This window comes from Salarias fasciatus, chromosome 10, assembly GCF_902148845.1.
Source record: "Salarias fasciatus chromosome 10, fSalaFa1.1, whole genome shotgun sequence".
Classification (NCBI taxonomy): Eukaryota; Metazoa; Chordata; class Actinopteri; order Blenniiformes; family Blenniidae; genus Salarias; species Salarias fasciatus.
In genome coordinates this window covers 8,790,361-8,809,128 of record NC_043754.1, presented here as the reverse complement: position 1 = coordinate 8,809,128, position 18,768 = coordinate 8,790,361, and the positions used below count along the sequence as shown (strand labels likewise).

Here is an 18,768-nt window from a genome sequence, read left to right as displayed (position 1 = left end):
TCATCTCTGATGGTCTGGGGGTGCATTCGTGCCAGTGGTGTAGGTAGTCTACATATCTGTGAAGACAACATAAATTCAGAAAAGTACATTTAAGGTTTAAAAGCAACATGTGCTCCCATCCAGACGTCTTTCTGAAAAGGGCTTGCATATTTCAGCAAAACAATGCTAAACCACACACTACATCCATCTCAACAGTATAGCAGAGGATTCGGTGCTGAACAGCCCTCTGTGCTCTCCAGACCTTTCAAAACATTAGATTTAAAATAAAACCCCTGGCAACAAAGGCTCAGAACTGTTGAGCGGCAAGAAACCTGCATCAGACAAGAATGGGACAACATTACCCCCCAAAGCTCCAGCGGCTGGTCTGCTCACCTCTCAGATGTGTACACACTGTTAGTGAAAGAAGAGGGCAAAGCTGCACGATGGAAGCATGCATCTACAAATTCAAAATAAGCAATGCATTCCCAGAAAACAGTTACATTTCTCAGAGTTTCAACATCTAACAGTCGATAATGGTGACACACTAGATTGATGATTGTAAGCGATTATTTTGTTCTTCCTTTAATTGTTGAGTGGAATCGGAGTTTTATTTTTTATTTTTGTCAGATAACCCTTTTAAAAGTGTGACTAAAAAGGACAAATATGTCAAATTATAAAGAGCAGACTGTTCCTCATAATGAGGATGTCTGACCCTGAGCCATCTGTGAAGTCTAACAAAGCCATTGATCCAAACGGCGTGTCGCCGCTTTTTAAAGCATTTTCAGCTTTTTGTGCACACACAAAGATATACATACTTTTTTTTAAAGCATTTGCTGGACTCTGAGGATACACACAGTGTTTTGGTGAGTGTCTCTGATGTAAACATGTTTGTTTACAAGAAAACGCCACAGGATGCTCCTTAATTTGAAGTTCAAGGGTTTGTTTCCCCTGTCAGACAGAATACTCGGTGATCAGATGGGAGTTTGTTCTGTTCCTAAACACATTTCAGAGCCTTCATTCATTTTTGAAACAGTAACTCTCGGCAGGATCGGTTTCATGGTTTGTCCCTTCACAGGATAACATGATCCACATTCTGCAGTGCAAGTAACAAAGTACAAATACATAAATTTAACTAAGCACTACTGAATACCTGCACTTCTAAGAGTGCTGGTATTTGGCCATTTTAACCACATATAAGTAAATATCAGATCATCTACTTAGCTGCTTATAAAACCATAAATTATCACAAAGTAATAGTAAAACCATTTCTTCTGCATTTTGCAATGATAATAGTAAAACAAAGCAAAACAATTTGACAGGGACAGTCTCATCTCTATATCTACTATTGTTTATAAATCAAAGCACCATGAATTACACAGGTAACTGAAATCAGATAAACTGATGATGAAATTAAATATATTGGTAACACTTTACTTGAAGCCCCCCTGCATAACACATTATAAGTACATTCATAAAGCATTATAATGCCATTATAACATGTGTAGCTGTAGTTATAAACATTCATAGATGATCACAATGCCAGGACCAAACCCTAACCCTAACCCTAACCCTAACCCTAACCTTAATCCTATGCTGTATACTGCTGTATAGTGAGTTATAAAGCATTGTGATCATGTATTAGTGTTTATAACTACTTATAATGTGTTATAAAGAGGGGCTTCAAGTAAAGTGTTACCAATATATTTATAGAAGTAACTAATGCAAACAGTAGTTTTGGAGAAGGGTATTTTTTCCATATAATTAAGTCAAATGTTATCATTCCAACAGTACTCCTGCCACTTCTCTCCATGTTGAAGTTATAACTCATCATCATTGCCAGATGTGTTCCTATCCGCTGGTAATAACACAAAAAATACATTTACATGAGAGAGAAAAATCCGAACCTGCAACTAGAAAAACAAGTAGTCTGATTCCACCACGAGAAAATACTGTGATGGCTGAGAAGAAAGACGGCTGACTGCCGCTGAAGTTACCTCAAGAGACTTGCTTGCAAGCAGAGGTGATAGTGCTAGGAGCAGCGACTGCAGACTTTATCTCTCTGTTTACTCCGTGGCGTAGCACTACTATTTGAAATGGTGGGAAATGTTTGTTGTGATTCTCGCTTCCGCTGGCACAGGTCACCCGGATATCTTGCAGCCGCTATCACTCGGCTGTTTATCCAGCTTTAAAAAAAAAAAAAAAAAAAAAAAATCTGACCCATTTATAAATTCCAGATGTTGTGATCTCTCATCATAATTCCTCCATCCCTTAGGGGATGTTTGACTTATTTCCTGTCTTTGCACTTGTGAGGAGGAGGTGCTCTCCATTTTTCTTGCCACATGCTGGAGCGATGTACCCTCCTGTAGCCTTTCAGTGTGATTGTACACGATGTGCACCCTGTGCTGGATGCATTTATTGAAAATTACTAAATCATGCCTAATTTTTGTTTAATTTTCAAAATTGCTGTTGAGAATATTTTTCAGTCAGCCGCCCCCTTGCAGCGTGTCAACAAAAAGGTTAACACGTTGTGGAGACAGCGTTTCATACTTTGAGAGTCACCGTTTTTCCCCTCCCAGTTGGTGTAGGTCTTAACAAGGAGCCAATTTAATTTGGAAGGTACGGGAGCAATATGTTCATACTTTGTGCCAGTTCAAGCTGTAGCTGTAGCAACCGACTGGAGTCAGGGCAGAAAGCTGCGACTGATACTAAGAACTCACAGTTGTCCAGGTTGAAAAACAATACCATGCAAAAAAATTACAAATGACTCTTTCAAGTTGCTGGTACTTTAATGTTTTCTGAGCTTTATTGAATGATCAATAAGAAAATGTAACGCTTGTATTGGAAGTTTTGAAGAAAAAAAAAAAAATATCCCCTGCAATGACATTTGGATCATTGCAGAAACAAGACGTGTGTGAGGGCAAGTTGTTGTTGTTGGTCACTGGCCGGAAGGGAGGATGTATTGAACGAGGATAAGAGGCTTCTCACCTCTTCCACAGAGAGCCTTACCAGGAAAAGCCACTGGATCTAGAGCTTTTTTTTTCTTTTTTTTTTGACTGAAATATGTATGAACCACGGTGGAACAGCTGCTATCGCTCATCAGCGCCTGACTTTACACTGCACAATCGTGCACAGTGGTGAAGGCAATCAGGAGATAAGAAGTCATCAGAGGATAATTAATCATTTCTGATGGAAAGTGAGAGAAGAAAATTACAGGCTCAGGTCTAAACAACAACAAAATCAAACAAACACGCAAAAAAAAAAAAAAAAAAAAAAATCACATGTTCAGCCATACTTATGTCCCCATCAGCTTAGCAATATCTGAACGAAATAACTGCTTCAACTTCAAAGGTTGTCATCAAAAAGGCAGAGCTTTAAACAATGAATAATCACAACACAATTAGGAATTCCTGCTGTGTTGATTGTCCAACACTGTCATTTTCTAAATTTGTCATGCTAAGTTGCAATTTCACATCGACTAAATTTGAATCTAATTCCTCAAATATATAGGTGTCAATGTGAACTTGGAGGGAAATTACAGTCCTATACTGTGGGGAGAATTATAAGTTATAAGAAGAGCAAGTTGCCAAAGTAACCTGATTTGCAAAATGCCCGAGCCCTCTATATTAACTCAGAGGGGGGAAAAAAAAAGGAAGAAGTGAAAAAAAAGAGAGAACTGTGCCGAAGGCTTTGTCATTGCCATTACCCTTGAGGAAAGGGGAATCTGGGATTCGAGAATCATGCGACAATCCTTTAGCACTCAGTATGACACTGCTGTTTGAAGCTCCTGCAAATATTTTTTTTATTTTTTTAAATCTGCAATGACAAATATACTTTCTAGACTAAAACATACAGTCAGTCAGTCAAATATCTGCTTTTTGACCGTTTCATGTCGAAGCTTCAGCCGCATTGCAGCCCCTAAAGTCACCACAACTGTCTCACAGCTTGTGCTTTGTCTCACACCAAGAGGTTTTCATATTTTAAGATATCAGCATGACCAGCTGTTGCAATCTGGAGACTACAGAAAGCAGAAGTCTTCCTGTGCTCGTCAAGTCTTTCCATATAATCTGTTTTAACTGTTACACATAGTTTTAGTCTTTATTATGCTTTGAATGACAATTTTACAGTGATTTCTTTTCTTCGTGTTTTACTTTTAATAACCACGCTGGGTAAAAGGGATCCCCTGACCCCCCATGGGACGCCTGCACCGCACTTTAAAAATCACTGGCCTCGAGGGGAGTTGCTTGATTCTGGTATTAATTTAAAAAAATCCAATCATATTGGCTGATCTCCCAGTTCATTCCAGAAGAAGTCACCTCCAAGCTCAGTCTCACGGCGTCCATTAGCCTCCGAGCTCTCATTGTCAGCTCCCGTTGGACTGAGTGACAGTTGGTCTACGTGACCAAATTCATTTTGCCGCCGCCGTGGTGAAGGGCGCTCATCCTGCCCACCGTCTCAGCTTTTCCAGGCGGCTGCACCAACACTCCCGCACACATATTACCTAAGGGACAGCAGATGGAGGGCAGCCCTTTTTTCTGCCTCGTGGTCTCATACCGGAGACCTGAGCCCACTACCTATGACGGGATTAGCTTTCAGCACATGTCATGAATTTCGCTACAAGCTCAAGCTGGCATATGCTTTGATGGGACACTTGTTTTTCCAGATATTGATTCGCTCCATTTCACATCCAGCTGAAAGTTTGTTGAGCAATCAAAGTCAGATTTTCCTTAACTTACATGTTTTTTATTTATTTATTTTAGTTTAATCGATCACATTTCAGTTTAGGGACCACATGCAACCCAATTTAATCTTGAGTTGCACAAACCCACAAAATAGTACTGTAATTACCTTTGAAATTAAGATTTTCTTTGTTGTGGAACAGAGTAGTGGTGATGAAAATGTCTATATTCTGACAAAATCTAACAATTACTCCTAAAACCTATTACAGTCTCAACATGAAGCCAATTTTAATGACACCTACTGATGCTAGATATAAACAGAAATAGAGATAGAAATAGAGATTCCTTGATTGTCCCACAATGGGGAAATCTGCATTGTTAAGCAACTGAAGGATGAAGCAGCTTAGAAAATGGATGGATGGATGGATGGGCCCAGGTTCTTTTAAGATGTCAGTGTCCATTCCCTGGGTGTTGACTGGTATTGTTTGAGTGTGACTTTGCCCGCAGAAATCCTCCACCAGCTCTTTGGTTTCCCCCACATTGATTTGGAGCTGGTTCCTCGGGCACCAGTGTACAAAGTCCTGTTCTCTGTGCTCTGTATCTCCATCTCTGACGAGACCCGCAGTCACAGACTCATCAGAGAGCTTCTGCACATGACAGGCGGGTGCGTTGGGTGCAAAGTCTGCAGTGTAGAGGGTGAAAAGGAATGAGGTGGGGGCAATTCCCTGCAGAGCCCCCACAATGCAGACAACTGTATCTGACACAGTCCTGAGACCCCCATGCGCTGTGAACGTTTGTCAGGTAGTCCAGGATCCACGATGGGAGGCGCTGGTCCAATCCTGTGTGCTCCAACATCTCTCACATGTTGTGTTGTGTTGAAAGCACTGCAGAAATTAAAAAACACACACGGTCCTCACAGTGCTTCCCGGCTTCTCCGGGGAAGAGCACCGATTCTGCACTGGCAGGCGAGCTGTAGTGTGTCCATCGATGAGTCCACCAGTGGGCAGGGATCAATAATGATCAGCCAGAGAAATATCCAGAAAACTTCTCCTATAACCGTTGCATTATGCATGTTCTTACACACTCAGCATGGCTTTGAGGCTAGTTAGATACCAACGAGGCAGTTAATTTTCATTGCAGCATCACCGATATCTCAGCTTGGGTCTCTGTGCCGTTTGCCACTCTTAAGAATTTTGTTTTTTTAAGTTTTCTTTAACATTTTTCACCAAATGGGGGACAGATTACAGCTTCTTGTATGCCAGTTTTTGCCCATGGACGTTCTGTTAGACCAGTTGTGAAGCTTTTGTACACCGATACATTCCTGTTCCTTTCCTCTCTCACAGCTTGTTTGATGCCAATTCCTTCAACTCCTTAAACCCATTATACTCTACAACAGGCAGCAAGATGCTGAAAATTATGGAACATTCAAATCTGCACCAAAAAAGATCAGAGTTTGATAAAAACCATAAACTGAGAATAAAGCTACATAAAAAATGCAGGAAACACAGACAATTCGGAGCATCGCTTTCTTGAAGATAAATGTTTTAAAAGGTTTTGACACCAAGAAAGCCAACTCTTGGTTAGATATGATGGAATGACATCAAGGTTCGATGCTGTACACAGGATCCCACTTCCAACCCGAGGTGGAAAGCACTTTCTTTTATCATGCAGAATAATAACTGCGACCTGCTGTTGGTTTCACATTTCTCTTTTATAGTTCAGCTGGGAATGAATCAGATGTTGTTCCAAAAGGTGTCAGTACTCCATTATCCAGACAGTTTAACTACATGCAGTTCTCTTGAGATCCCCTCACCAGATTTAGCTGCAGATGCTGCTCAAACCTGTTGAAGACATAAAACACGGCTGACAGAGTTGCTGGGAGGCACAAACAGAACGCGGAGAGAGGATGAATCAATTGTGCAACAAACCATGAGTGGAATGACCCAGACAGATCCTACGATTACTCCGAAGCGTGTCTGCAATCAGGCAGCGGGTTAAAGACGGCATGGTTAAACCAAACATATCCCTCCATACGTGTGCTGGGAGACAACTGAGAGAAGTGCACAGCAGGTGGCCGCCTGTTTTATTCCTCCAGACCAGCATTATTGGACTGAATTTGACTCTAGAAGGAAACACAGCAGTGCTGGTGCTGAATTCAGATTTGGGTGAAGCATCACACTAGGCGGCTCTCTTTATGTGCGATGTGCGTGCACCTAATGTGCTGATTTAGCATATTTGCGATATGTTTGGACCTATATTGCACAAAATAAGTAACCCAACAACAACGCAAAGTTCTGCTTGCGTAGACACTATAACAGAGTCCTTGCCCTGCGGCCGCCCTGCCCTCCGGGGCTCGGTTCCTAATAATCCTCAAAAACAACAGTAGAGGGGATCCACAGAGGATCGGACCGGGCTGAACCGAGGACACACAGTAGTTCAGCGGTGATCATGTTTCTGTTTGCATGACTCATTACCTATCAACATCCTCTTTCTACTTGATGCAGTTTTCACAGTCAAAGCACTAATTTTTCACAATTAAAACTGAAATGATAATAGTCATCTTGAGTTTTTTTTAAGCATTAAAACACACTTGGGACTGTATCGAACAACTGATTTGTTTTTTTTTCTTAATTTCCTCAGTGCCAAATGTAGAAGTCTATAAAAGAGTTTTTATTCTTTCAATCCAGTCACCTTCTGTAAAACCTTGTGATGGCTTTCATGCAGGTCCAGCTATTAATCAGCAAAAAACACACTCAGGAACCAGGACCACCCTAGAGTCCTCCAGTCCGTTCCAGAGAGACAATCACACACCTACAGGCCAAATAACCCCACATGCATTTTTTTTTAACCCACATACAGGGAGTGCATGCAAACAAACTCCACACTTTAACTGGTGGGCATCAGCGTCTGGTTTTGCAAATTCTTTGTGCAACATGTTGGATTAAACCACTATTTGTAAATATTTTAACAACCAACTGAACCTGTGTTTGATTGTATCTCTCTCTTTCTCTCCGTTTCTTCTCAGGTGCTAAATGTGGGTGTGTTTGAAGGCGAGCAGATAACAGTGGAAGACACAGGCGGTCAGGAACCCTTCATCCTTGCCAATGAGTCCGTCTTGATGAGGGGCCTTGTGCTCCGCAGCTGGAGCAACCAGATCTCAATCCGCTTTCGCAGGGACCAGCAGCACAGTTCAGGATTCCTCCTGCTGCATTACCAGGGTGAGTCAGCACGCTCCCAACCTGCATTTTCTTCTAGTTACTACCAAGCAAGCACAGTCCCAGAGCAAAAATACAAGTAACAGAAAATACATCATTTTCTCTTTTCAAACAGGGGTTTGTTGATTTTTCAGTAATTTACCACAACAAAAATACACGCTCTTGTGCCCAGTGTTGATCATTTCCATTTTGTTATTAAAAAAAAAAAAAAAAATCACACTGAACTCAAATGACCATTCCTTAAATGAAATCTGAGGGATAAATCATTAATAAAGGTGGTACTTGCATGAAACAGAAGCAAACCTTGTCGGCATAAATATTTACTGTATGTTGTCGGCGAATATAATGGCCCATAATTCCTTTCCACTCCCTCGCTTGTTTTGTGCGTGACATTGATCTTCCTGTGTGCGTAACAATGTCTGTTTATCTTTGCAATCACACAAAGTGGCCACCAATTACATGCCCCATCGATTTGAGCTGACGGTGGAAGCTGGTGGACAAAACATTCATTCCCCCACATTACGGTGGCACTTTCATCAGGCAGAAAATGAAAGCAGCCATCAAAACAGAGTGCTGCAGATCTGAGATAAATCAGCCCATCGCTGTCGGATGTATGAATATCTCTGTGTGGTCAGGCTGAATGATGACAGTGAGGGGGTCAGGTTGATGCATCGCTGTGGACACACAGACACAAATGGCAGAAATATAGAAGGACATTACGTCACAGCAATAGCTGTGCTTTTCTCCTTCACCTCCGCTGTTTCCAGTCCAACACGTTTTCTTCAGTTTTGATCATGCGAATGTAGATGAACACATAAAATAGTGGTGCAGCTATTCACCCCGGCTCCAGCTGCATAAATCACCCGGTGCTGAACGTAACAATAATGCATTGTGCTTCGACACCTTGTCGTTGTATTAACCCTGACCATACCATTTATAAGAAACATGCAATTTTTGTAAGGATCCTTGGCGGTACGCCGAGTTTAAACACGCTGCCTTGAACTGCTGGGACTAACTTGAAGTCGCCATCTGTTTCACTTCATTTCTGTTGCATTAACCGCTTCATCAACATCAGCAGCACTCCGGCTCATTGTTATGAGACTGTTTTTGTTTCAAATTAACAGATTTCAGTAGATGGAGGGAACTAGGCCTCCTTTTTTTTTTCCTCATTTCACTCATGGGATAAGAACTTCTCCAAAGTATTCCTTATCATCACAGCCCAAGGTTGTTCACTGTTCTTAAAACTTACAGCTCCTACTGATTACACAATTTTTGCAAGGGGAGATTTCAGTTTAGGGCCTGTGACGTAAATCAAAGCATTCGCCTGCTGAGCATGTACTGTAAGTTTTTTTTTCCCTATCACCTCTTGTGGTTTCTTCAGGTCCATTCAATCGCTGTACTCCGAAAACATGAAAACCAGCCAGAGACTTGTAACCCGGGACGATTACACCATTTATATATTTATATACCTGTTACAAAGAAAATATTTGCCAATAAATCAGTACACTGTGAAATTAAACAGCCTCCTTTGAGACGCAGAGAGACGGAGACTTGCAGGCATTCGTGATTACCGGGGTCTAGGTGGAGAACCCACAAAGCATATGCTTGTACTCGGAAAGTCAGATGGCAGAAACAACAGGCGGCTGAAGCCCATCAAAACAAAACGCAGTGGCAAAGAAAAAACATTGTGATGACTTTAAAACATTTGAATGACCTTCACCTGAAAGTCAGACACTGCTCAACACTGCAACCTTGGTGAAATAATCACAATTAGTCCCACTAATTTACAGACTATTAGAAATAGATAATAAAGGAAATGTTTTTTTTTTTTTTTTTTTTTTCGAGCTGGGGCAAATTGAATCACAACATGACATAGTAGTATAAAGGGATATCTGAGCCTGAAAATGCTACATAATGTAACTCTTGTCAACAATGTGTCATCGGAAAGTAATGGAGAAAAAAAAAATCTGTTTTAATACTCTATTTGGCTTAAACGTTGATGGGACAAATTTGGTTTCACTAATGACAAAATAAATTAAAAAAAAAAAAAAAAGCTGCCGGTAGATTTCTTGAAGATTGGACATATTGGTGACACCGAAGATATTTCAATTTGTGCTCCTCTGCTTGGTAAGCAGAGTATCCCCTTGTCCTTTATAATGGGCTGTGAGAAATGTGATTGGACAAGCGTGGAGAAGGAGACAGCAGTGTGGAGAGACACATCGCAGCTCAGGGTAATTAATATCTGCTACAGCGCCGGCTCTGGCAGACTGATGGATGCCTCTATAACGTCAGCAGCGAGGATGACACCCAGAGCATGATTAAAAGATGAGGTTTAGTGTTTATGTTAAGAGAGCAAGTGAATGAGAAGGTGCTCACTGCTTTTCTAATCTCTATCTCCACCCAAACACACTAACTGTGATGTCCTGAGACCATTCATGATCCAGAAAAATCTTTTCGACTGTGTTTAAGGATTGAAAATCCTAATTAAAAACCCCATTATTATGATCAGAATTTCAGTCAGTTGTTAAATTCAGCAAAGCAATACTGGGATTCAGTAAAACAGCAGAACAACTATGAGGGATTGAATGATACTCTCAGATTGTTCGGTTCGGCTCAGAGAAGGCACAGGACACCAGAAATTGCCGCTGGTGAAGCAGAAGCTCATCTTTATTCCATCAATTAAATGACCAAAATAACAAACTCCTCCAGAACACAGGAGATAACAAAGAGACACCGGAAAGGCAAAACGCACAGAACACAGACTGAGGCACTGCCGAGCTCCCAACACAGACGAACAAACATCCCGAACAGGCTGAAGACACCCAACATATACCCCAGTCACCAGGTGAAGACAATCACACACTCAGGCTCAGGTGAAACACATCAGGGAACAGCAATTAGACACAAGGACGGGAAGTCTAGGAGCCTGAAACAAGAGAATCTGAATGTAAAAAAACCCACAAGAAACAAAACAGACAGATTATTATTAATAATTAATATAAAAAGAAAAATATTAACTTTTAACTTCTAACATTAATACTACACATGGAAATGAGCCCAACAAAAATTTTACAAAACCAATGCAATTTGTTGGTGAATTTAAGTTACTTTTTCCTGAAAAACTGAAGTACTTTTTTAATTGAGGTGTCAAAGCAACAATTGAACGATTTGTTTCATATCTTTTTATTTCATTAATGACAAACGTATATGATGCTGAAGGCATCAAGCACATTTTCACAATGTGTTTTGCAGCAAATTGTGATGAAAATCTGTTTTCTAAAACAGCTGGATGGGAGATTAAATGTTAACAGCAGAGCTTGAATTTTTTCAAGAGTCTGTGAAATATTTTGCACCTTTCATAAAAACACATAGTCATTACATGCCAAAAGGCTCCACTCTGACCCACTGTTGATTTACAGGCATTTAAAATAGAGGGAAAAAACTGTTTAAAGCTGTTTGTTTTAGTTTTTTAAGCATGGGGCAGATCAGAGAGTTTCAGGGGAGTTTTGCAGCCAGAAAAATCTTGGCTTCAGCTGAATGTCTTTACCCAGCACATGTTTAAATAAAAATAATTTGAAGGTGAAACTGATAAGTCTTCATTATCTCGATAAAGTCTGTGAGTTTTCACCTTCTGTTTATGGCCACAAATGGATAAGTGACAGGAATACGCTCTTTCTTGAGAAGTAGATAGAAAGCAGGATAAATGAATCAGAGGTGATCATAATTTTGAAATGTATGAACAGCTATATGCACCTACAGAGTAATTAGGAGTAAACAGACAAGCACACTGTTGTATTTTTCAAAGAGTTCAGAAAGAAAATCAATCAAGTAATCAACTTGAATAATAGTATTTTTTAATAGAAAGCAAAGATGTATTTGTGTTCTGTTTTTAGTAGGTAATCTTGAAATGATTACACAGTTAAGTAGTAATATTTCATAATAAAATAGTCAAACTAGTACTTTTCTCACTACAGTGTGAAGCTTTTATCCCACAAAGAAATGGATGTGACACAGTCAGAAATTAATGTAAGACTTCAAGTATTTTAAAATAGTCAGAGCATTTATGTTTGTGTTATTCACTAAATTCATTTTAAAAATGTTGCTAAAACATATTAGTGAATAAAATTTTGTCAGATTATCTTTATTTATCTTTATTATTTTTATTTACATTTTCACTTTGTGTCTTTGACGAGGACTGAACCAGGTGCTCAGTCAGTGTGCTTGACCCTTTCACAGACGGCGTATATAACATGCAATCCACAGTGTTAAACCGATTTAGAAACATGGAGAGACTGTCCGGCAGTGATTGGCTTAGGCAAAATTGCATGAGCTTGTTTGGCGAGCGCTCCAACGCAGCGGATGTTCTTGATGTCATTTGCGAACGCCCTGCACTGTGTAGCTTTAACTAATAAGCTGCATTGACATGTGAGGTGGCCAGAGGGCCTTTGCTTCTGGCAGCGAGCCAATATTTTCCACAAGTTCGAAGTAAAGCATTGATGAGATTCTGCCTCCAGTCCAAAGTTATTTCTCTTTAATAGCCTCTATTGAGTAAATGACCATTAAAATCGAGTTTTTAACCCAGCCACATAAATATCAATAGGGCATATCAAGGCAGAACTATGGTCCAGCTTTCTACAACTGAATCACTTTCCCAGAGACAACACTATTGATCTTTCTGTAAAAGGTAATGCTTTGATGCACCGCCAGGACATGCGGCTTAGATTCGGTGATAGCCAGACTCTCCCACAAGTCACCTGCAAACCGCTGCTGTTACATCTTAATATCAAAACAATAGCTGACTAGACGAGGCACAATGTTCTCTGCTCAGAAACACATTTCAGCCTAAATGTCAGTGTAACACAACGGATAATATTCTCCAAATATACTGTTATTAAATAGAATAACAATCCGCACTACATTCATTATTTCTGCTGTGTTTTCTGCCACCTCATTTCATTATCTCCTGCCCTCACCTTGCTGAATTTGATCGTGTTCCAGCCCTCCACCTGCGAGGATCCAGGAAACACATACAACATGGCAGCAGTTTATTAGGCCTAAATTGAAATGCATTTTCTTTGTTTCGTCCAGATAGACTGGGTAACTTACTATTACTGGCTTCCTCAGCTCATCTATTGTGCCCTCGTCAATGACATGCGTCCGTTATTAGCTGAAGAGCAGCATTCTCAATTTGAAGTGCTCGGGCAAATGAAGAAATGTGCATGCGGCTGAATGAGGCTCGTTAGCGGCAGGAACGAGCGACTGCAGGAGCCAGAGCCAGTGCTCTTTCTGGAAATACACTTTTTGAAGAGTGCGCTCTAATTGTTGATTAAGCGTTGACAGGAACTGAAGAAACTGAGTCATTATCAGACCGCAAAATCACAACCATGCTTCCATATTTGTGGACAGTCAACTGACTACTGAACTAGAGAGGATGGTAAAACGATGAAGTACTTCATGCTCTGTGATAAAGGCCACGAGGACATGATGTATAATATATTTCATAAGAAATCTTTACAGATTCACTTGATGTCTGAATAAGGAGGGGAAAAAAAACTCACACATCCTTCAGGTTTTGTGGAGAATCACTGTGATTTCACAAAAGTAAACTAAAAGAACATTCAGCTCGTGCTTAGATGCCCCATTATCATATATTGGTTATGACATATAAAGCACATTCTATCTTTAAAACTGTGCCGTTTATGTCCCAGAGGATTGTGGCTTGTCTTTTCTGTCCTACGCTTATTAAGGACACAGAATTTAAGTAGTAGTCTTGCATTGGGGACTTTTTTTTTCCATGTTTTTGTCCTTTTTAATTTGTGAACTTTCCCACTAAGATTGTGTTATGTCCTGATGTTAAAGGCATTAGAAGATGTGGGAGGTAAAGTGAGAATACTTTCACTTAGGGAGATTGTTCTGGTGCATTAATTTTCCTGATTATGTTTAATAAATACATTTGAATACATATATCAGAACCAACTTATTTTAACCATCTGCTGATGACTGCATGTCAGATCAGACAGAACAATAACAAGAAGGAAAGTTAAGAGTGGAGGGAAAGCAGTGAGTGTACAGTTTGTGGTACACTTAAAAACACCAGCAGCAATATTGACAAACTTCCCGTGCTTCACACAAAACATATTGATTATCGGCTTAAACCTCCACAACTCGAAGTTGAATGAATTTGAATGAATGAATATGAAAAGCTTGAGGGTTTTCAAGGCAGTTTTATAATAGCTGATCGTAAAAGGCTTATACTTTCAAAGTTGTGGAAATTCTGTGTTTCTCACATAAATGATTTTATGTATGACTTAAGACTATGATGCTATTTCAGTGATGATTTAAAGATAGTTATATCGGACAAAAAAATTCAAAACAGTGTTTGCTTTTGCGCTCAAGAACATTTCAGAATCTTTATACTAGATGAGTTGAGTCAGTATTTCTGCTTTGACCAGTTTTTTTTTCCCTTAGTCTGTTTACAGAAAGATTGTAAATACTTTTGGTAACTTTGGGCATTAGTGACATGTTGATCTGAAACGCTACTCCATATGGTTTTGTTATTGAGGTCTTAACCTGTGCATTACCAAAGTGACTATTTTCTCTGCTTTCCAATGAAACAATAACTTAAAAAAACATAAGCTCCACATCTGTTTCCCGTGGCTCTACAGTAGCATGAGCTAATCTTCCTGGCTGTCTGCGCCGTGGATCTATTATTTCTAATGGCAAAACAATCAGACTTTATGGCCCAGCACCACATCTACTGGAATGGAGGCAGCACGTAATTTAATACTTCAGGAATTGGCTCCACAATTTTTGCCTCTGGCTCTCCCACTGCATGCTCAATAGGGATGTAAATGCTGCTATGATAATGGCAATAACTAGGTTCATTGGAGCTAGTGATAAACTATGAATGGAGTGAATGACCCAGGGGCAGTGTACCTCATCCCTGTGGCTCACTGATTTACTGCAAAAGGAAAAGCCTGTTTCATTATGGTTGTAACCAGTGGCTTGTATAAAAGGAAAACATAAGTCAGTAGTTTCACAAACCTTTATGGCCATTATGCATTTAGGGCTGTTTTCCCAAGAGTCCAAGTTCAGAGATTGATAGAATGACATTTTGGCTTCGAGGTAGCACAAGAAAACATCCCTAAAGTGTTGTTTCTTTGTCTGCAAGTGCAAGCACTAATCCAGGCTGCTGCATGGAGTCTAATCTTCCTGCACTCTTTACTGCTTTCTCCACATTTTATACCTGAGCCTCTTGTCTCCTAAGTGTCTGTTTTGCTTTCTGCATGTCGCTGGTGAATCATCTGCGTTTATGATGTTGTTAGGAGGCCAGTCATTAAGCTCCTCTATGTGTCAATATGTTGCAGTTGATGTTTGCCTTATCCGCCTGGATTTAATCTGATTGGACCGCACTTAATTTTCCTAAACCAGATTAAAAAGAATCCTATTTTACTGCGACTTAATTTACTTAGCACGTATTAACTTCAATATTGGATGGGATATTGTCATGTGTTAATTAATTCATGCTAATACGCATGGACAGGAATCAAGCAGCAGAATCCACATGTAACAAAATGAAAAAAAAGAAATGGTTGGATCCTGCTGCTGGATGCAGCCCACATCTAAATTCAGTAAACCGAATACTCTTAATCATATTATCATAAGAAGATTAAGGTGTTTACACTACATGGCTCATGCCCAATTATTATCATAATTGCTTTTAAGACAGCAAATCTGGTTTCCAAACAAACAGTTCTTCCAGATGACCTTTTCTTTGTTGTTTTCTTCCTGCTCCTCTATTAGCACTTAAATAGTCCCAGTATCAGCTCCATTAAGCTCAAACATGACACGCAACTTTGATGGGTTCAGTAAAGTTTAAGCTATTAAAAATAAATAAATAAATAAAGAAAACCCCTGTATATTTGCAGCTGCACAATCACATTGTTGTAACACAAGCCATAGCGTGCCCAATTACATTGCCTGTTCTTGTTGCGCCTGCATTTCAAGAAGTTTAGAAGTTTTAGTTGGACCATTAAAGTGCCTTCACTAATGAGGTGGAACAGTGTGGTTATTAGACAGGAAGAGAAGGTTGTTTAATAGCATCCATTAAAGACTTGGTTAGCTTACTTCATTATCCATGGGAACTCCATCCCACCGTACGCCATTTATTTAAAAACAGAGACAGAACAACAATGCAAAGCAAGTCCAAGAACATTGATCTTGCCCCAGCTGCTATTGCAACTCTTTGACAACCACCACAGAGGCAATTCTTCCTCCAGCTATCACATTACACACGCGCTCTGATGCTGGACTGATCACCATTACTTCTATTTGTCAACCTATCCTCGGCTCCGCGCCGAACCGCACAGAGACGTAAATGACCGCTCCGCCACAAGCGTGTCTTCGTACATTTGCATATTGCGTGTGCTGGTAAACTGCAATTAGGAGCCGGAGCGCATATAAACAGAGTTGAAGGTACTTTATAAAGCATGTGTAATTGTGCGTGTGTTTCAGAGGCATGGAAATTAGAGGACAGAAGGAAAAACAACCCCATTCCCCTCCACCCGCCGCCCCCCCCCCCCCCCCCCCACCCCACCCCACCCATATGTTTGTGTGTTCAGCGGTGGTTTGGAGGCCAGACAACACGGTCAACAATGCAACAAAATAGCAGGGGGTTATACACAATGCAGGACACAGAGGATTATGTTGTGGAGCCGGTTAACATTGTTGGCAGTTTTTGGCCAGAATTAGACTTTTGTGCATGAGTGGATCATGAATAGACAAATACCACATTGAACAGTGAATAGTATGTCTCGGAAAAACTTTATTCGAATAAAAACATGAACCACAAAAGGAGCAAAGGAGAGTGGGTCGCTTAAAAAAAACTGTTTCATCGTCGGAATATCCAGGAGTTGTTGTTGTTTGCACTGTAATTACAGAACTGGTAATTATCTCATTAACTTAGCCTGGATATAATTGCATTGCATTACGGCATAAACATGCTTTCAGTCTTTAAAGGTTCCCTCTCTCTAATCACTGACATACTCATCACGGCAGACAGGTCAGGGCAAAAAAATCACCACTCTTTCTGCGTTTCTCTGACATGAGCAACAAAAGCAAACTGGCACCTGGCACTTGTGTTTTCAAAGTCATGAGATGGGCACTTTTAAAGGGGTTTTTTTTTTTTTTCTTGACAGTATTAACTGGGTTTTGGGTTAATTACAAGCCAGACAGATGCCAGAAATACTTTGGGGAAAAGTGAAGTCAGCCTGTTGTTTTCTTCCTTCCTCTCCAGCTTTCGTGCTGAGTTGCACTTTTCCCAAAGAGCCGGCCTCTGGAGAGGTCTCCGTGACACACCTCCACCCTGGCGGAGAAGCATTTTTCCGTTGCTCCACTGGGTACAAGTTGCTGGGACCCAAAATGCTCACCTGTCGTAACGCAACCACGCCTTACTGGAGCGGCAAGGAGCCCAGATGTGTGGGTGAGGCCCCGACCACTCCTGTCAACACATTTACACACATTCTGGAGCAGTAAAAGGCGATGAGGGAGCTACGGTGGAAACATTTTCTACAAAACCACAGAAAATCTTTTTGCTTTCTCAAGGTGAGAGCAAAATTCGCTCTGACTAGGAGATTTCATACTTCACCATTTACCAAATATATGACCAGTCGAATCCACACAGGAACTGTGAGAAAATTATGTGCATTCTTTTCTCACGGCTCGGTAACACAAAAACAAATTTTTGTATTGTTGCAGAGTCTGTAAAAACCTTCACCCCCAGCCCACGCCCACACTCGTCGGTAGCGGCAAAAACAGCTCTCAATGTAATTATGGTGATATGACATGAATTGTCTTATAACCGCACACATCCAAATGTTCACCTTAACTAGACTAGTTTGCATTTAATTCATTTTTATGCAGAAATACCTTCCAGGACTGTGAGGTTCCTAATTTAAATATGTATTTCGGCTTGGAATCAACTCAAATGTTTTCCAAATAACTATTTAATTATAAAACTTGAGAAATAATTACAATCCTACTATATTTATGCTTGAATTGTTTGCAAAATAATTTTTTATAAAAATAAGTAAGGAGTGTGCCGGCTTGCCTTCGGGTCTCCTTGAGAAAGCAGGTGATTTTGTTTAACAAAGGCTTTCACCGGGTTTTCTCCCACCGAGTTGATTAGTTGCACTTGAAGGCCAAATAGGTGTGCTTGCATGTGATTAGCAGCGCGGGGAGCGCGCCTTTGGAGACGGGACAAAACAAGGCCAATGGACCGGGTTTCCTTAATTAGAAACGGACCACATGACTATTCTTCTCCTACTGGTAACAGCTCATCTGCCTCTTCCAGCCTTTCACTGTGCTGCCGCCTGCAGCTGCTCCGAACTGATACTGCCACCGTTTTGCTGCTCTCTTCACAAACAATCACACACTCTTAGACCCGAAAGAGCTGCCTCATGTAGCCCAGCCAAAGTCCATGGGATATTGATGCAATCTTTACTCAGACAGTGACTTTTCGCCGAAACCCCCCTCTACCACCACAGTTGGTGTCATTACATTTTTCATCTACTTTTTTGCCATCCAACTCTTTTGTCCTCTTCATCTCTTCTCTCCCCCTCCCCTGCGCTTTTTCTTCACATGTAGCATCCTGTGGGGGAATGATAAAAAATGCCACCTACGGTCGCATCGTCTCACCTGGTTTCCCTAGCAACTACAGCAACAATCTGACCTGCCACTGGGTCCTGGAAGCCCCCGAAGGCCATCGGCTTCATATTCACTTTGAGAAGGTGGCTCTGGCAGAGGACGATGACAGGTGATTTATGAGCACTGCCAACAATCAGCCATATATTTGCAGTGTAGGGAAGCATACAGCGAGAGCACGGACACGTCAGAGCCTT

The 18,768-nt window shown here is 40.7% G+C and overlaps 1 protein-coding gene across 2 annotated transcripts in view; it reads left to right on the top strand.

The window, feature by feature from the left end:
* LOC115396064 (seizure protein 6 homolog) overlaps positions 1–18,768 on the top strand; it is a 102,138-nt gene that overhangs the window by 65,951 nt on the left and 17,419 nt on the right. For both annotated transcript variants that reach the window (XM_030101824.1, XM_030101823.1), the window contains exons 4-6: positions 7,681–7,873; positions 17,166–17,351; positions 18,515–18,683. In XM_030101824.1, coding sequence (XP_029957684.1) covers positions 7,681–7,873; positions 17,166–17,351; positions 18,515–18,683 — 548 coding nt within the window. The remainder of the gene's footprint in view (positions 1–7,680; positions 7,874–17,165; positions 17,352–18,514; positions 18,684–18,768) is intronic.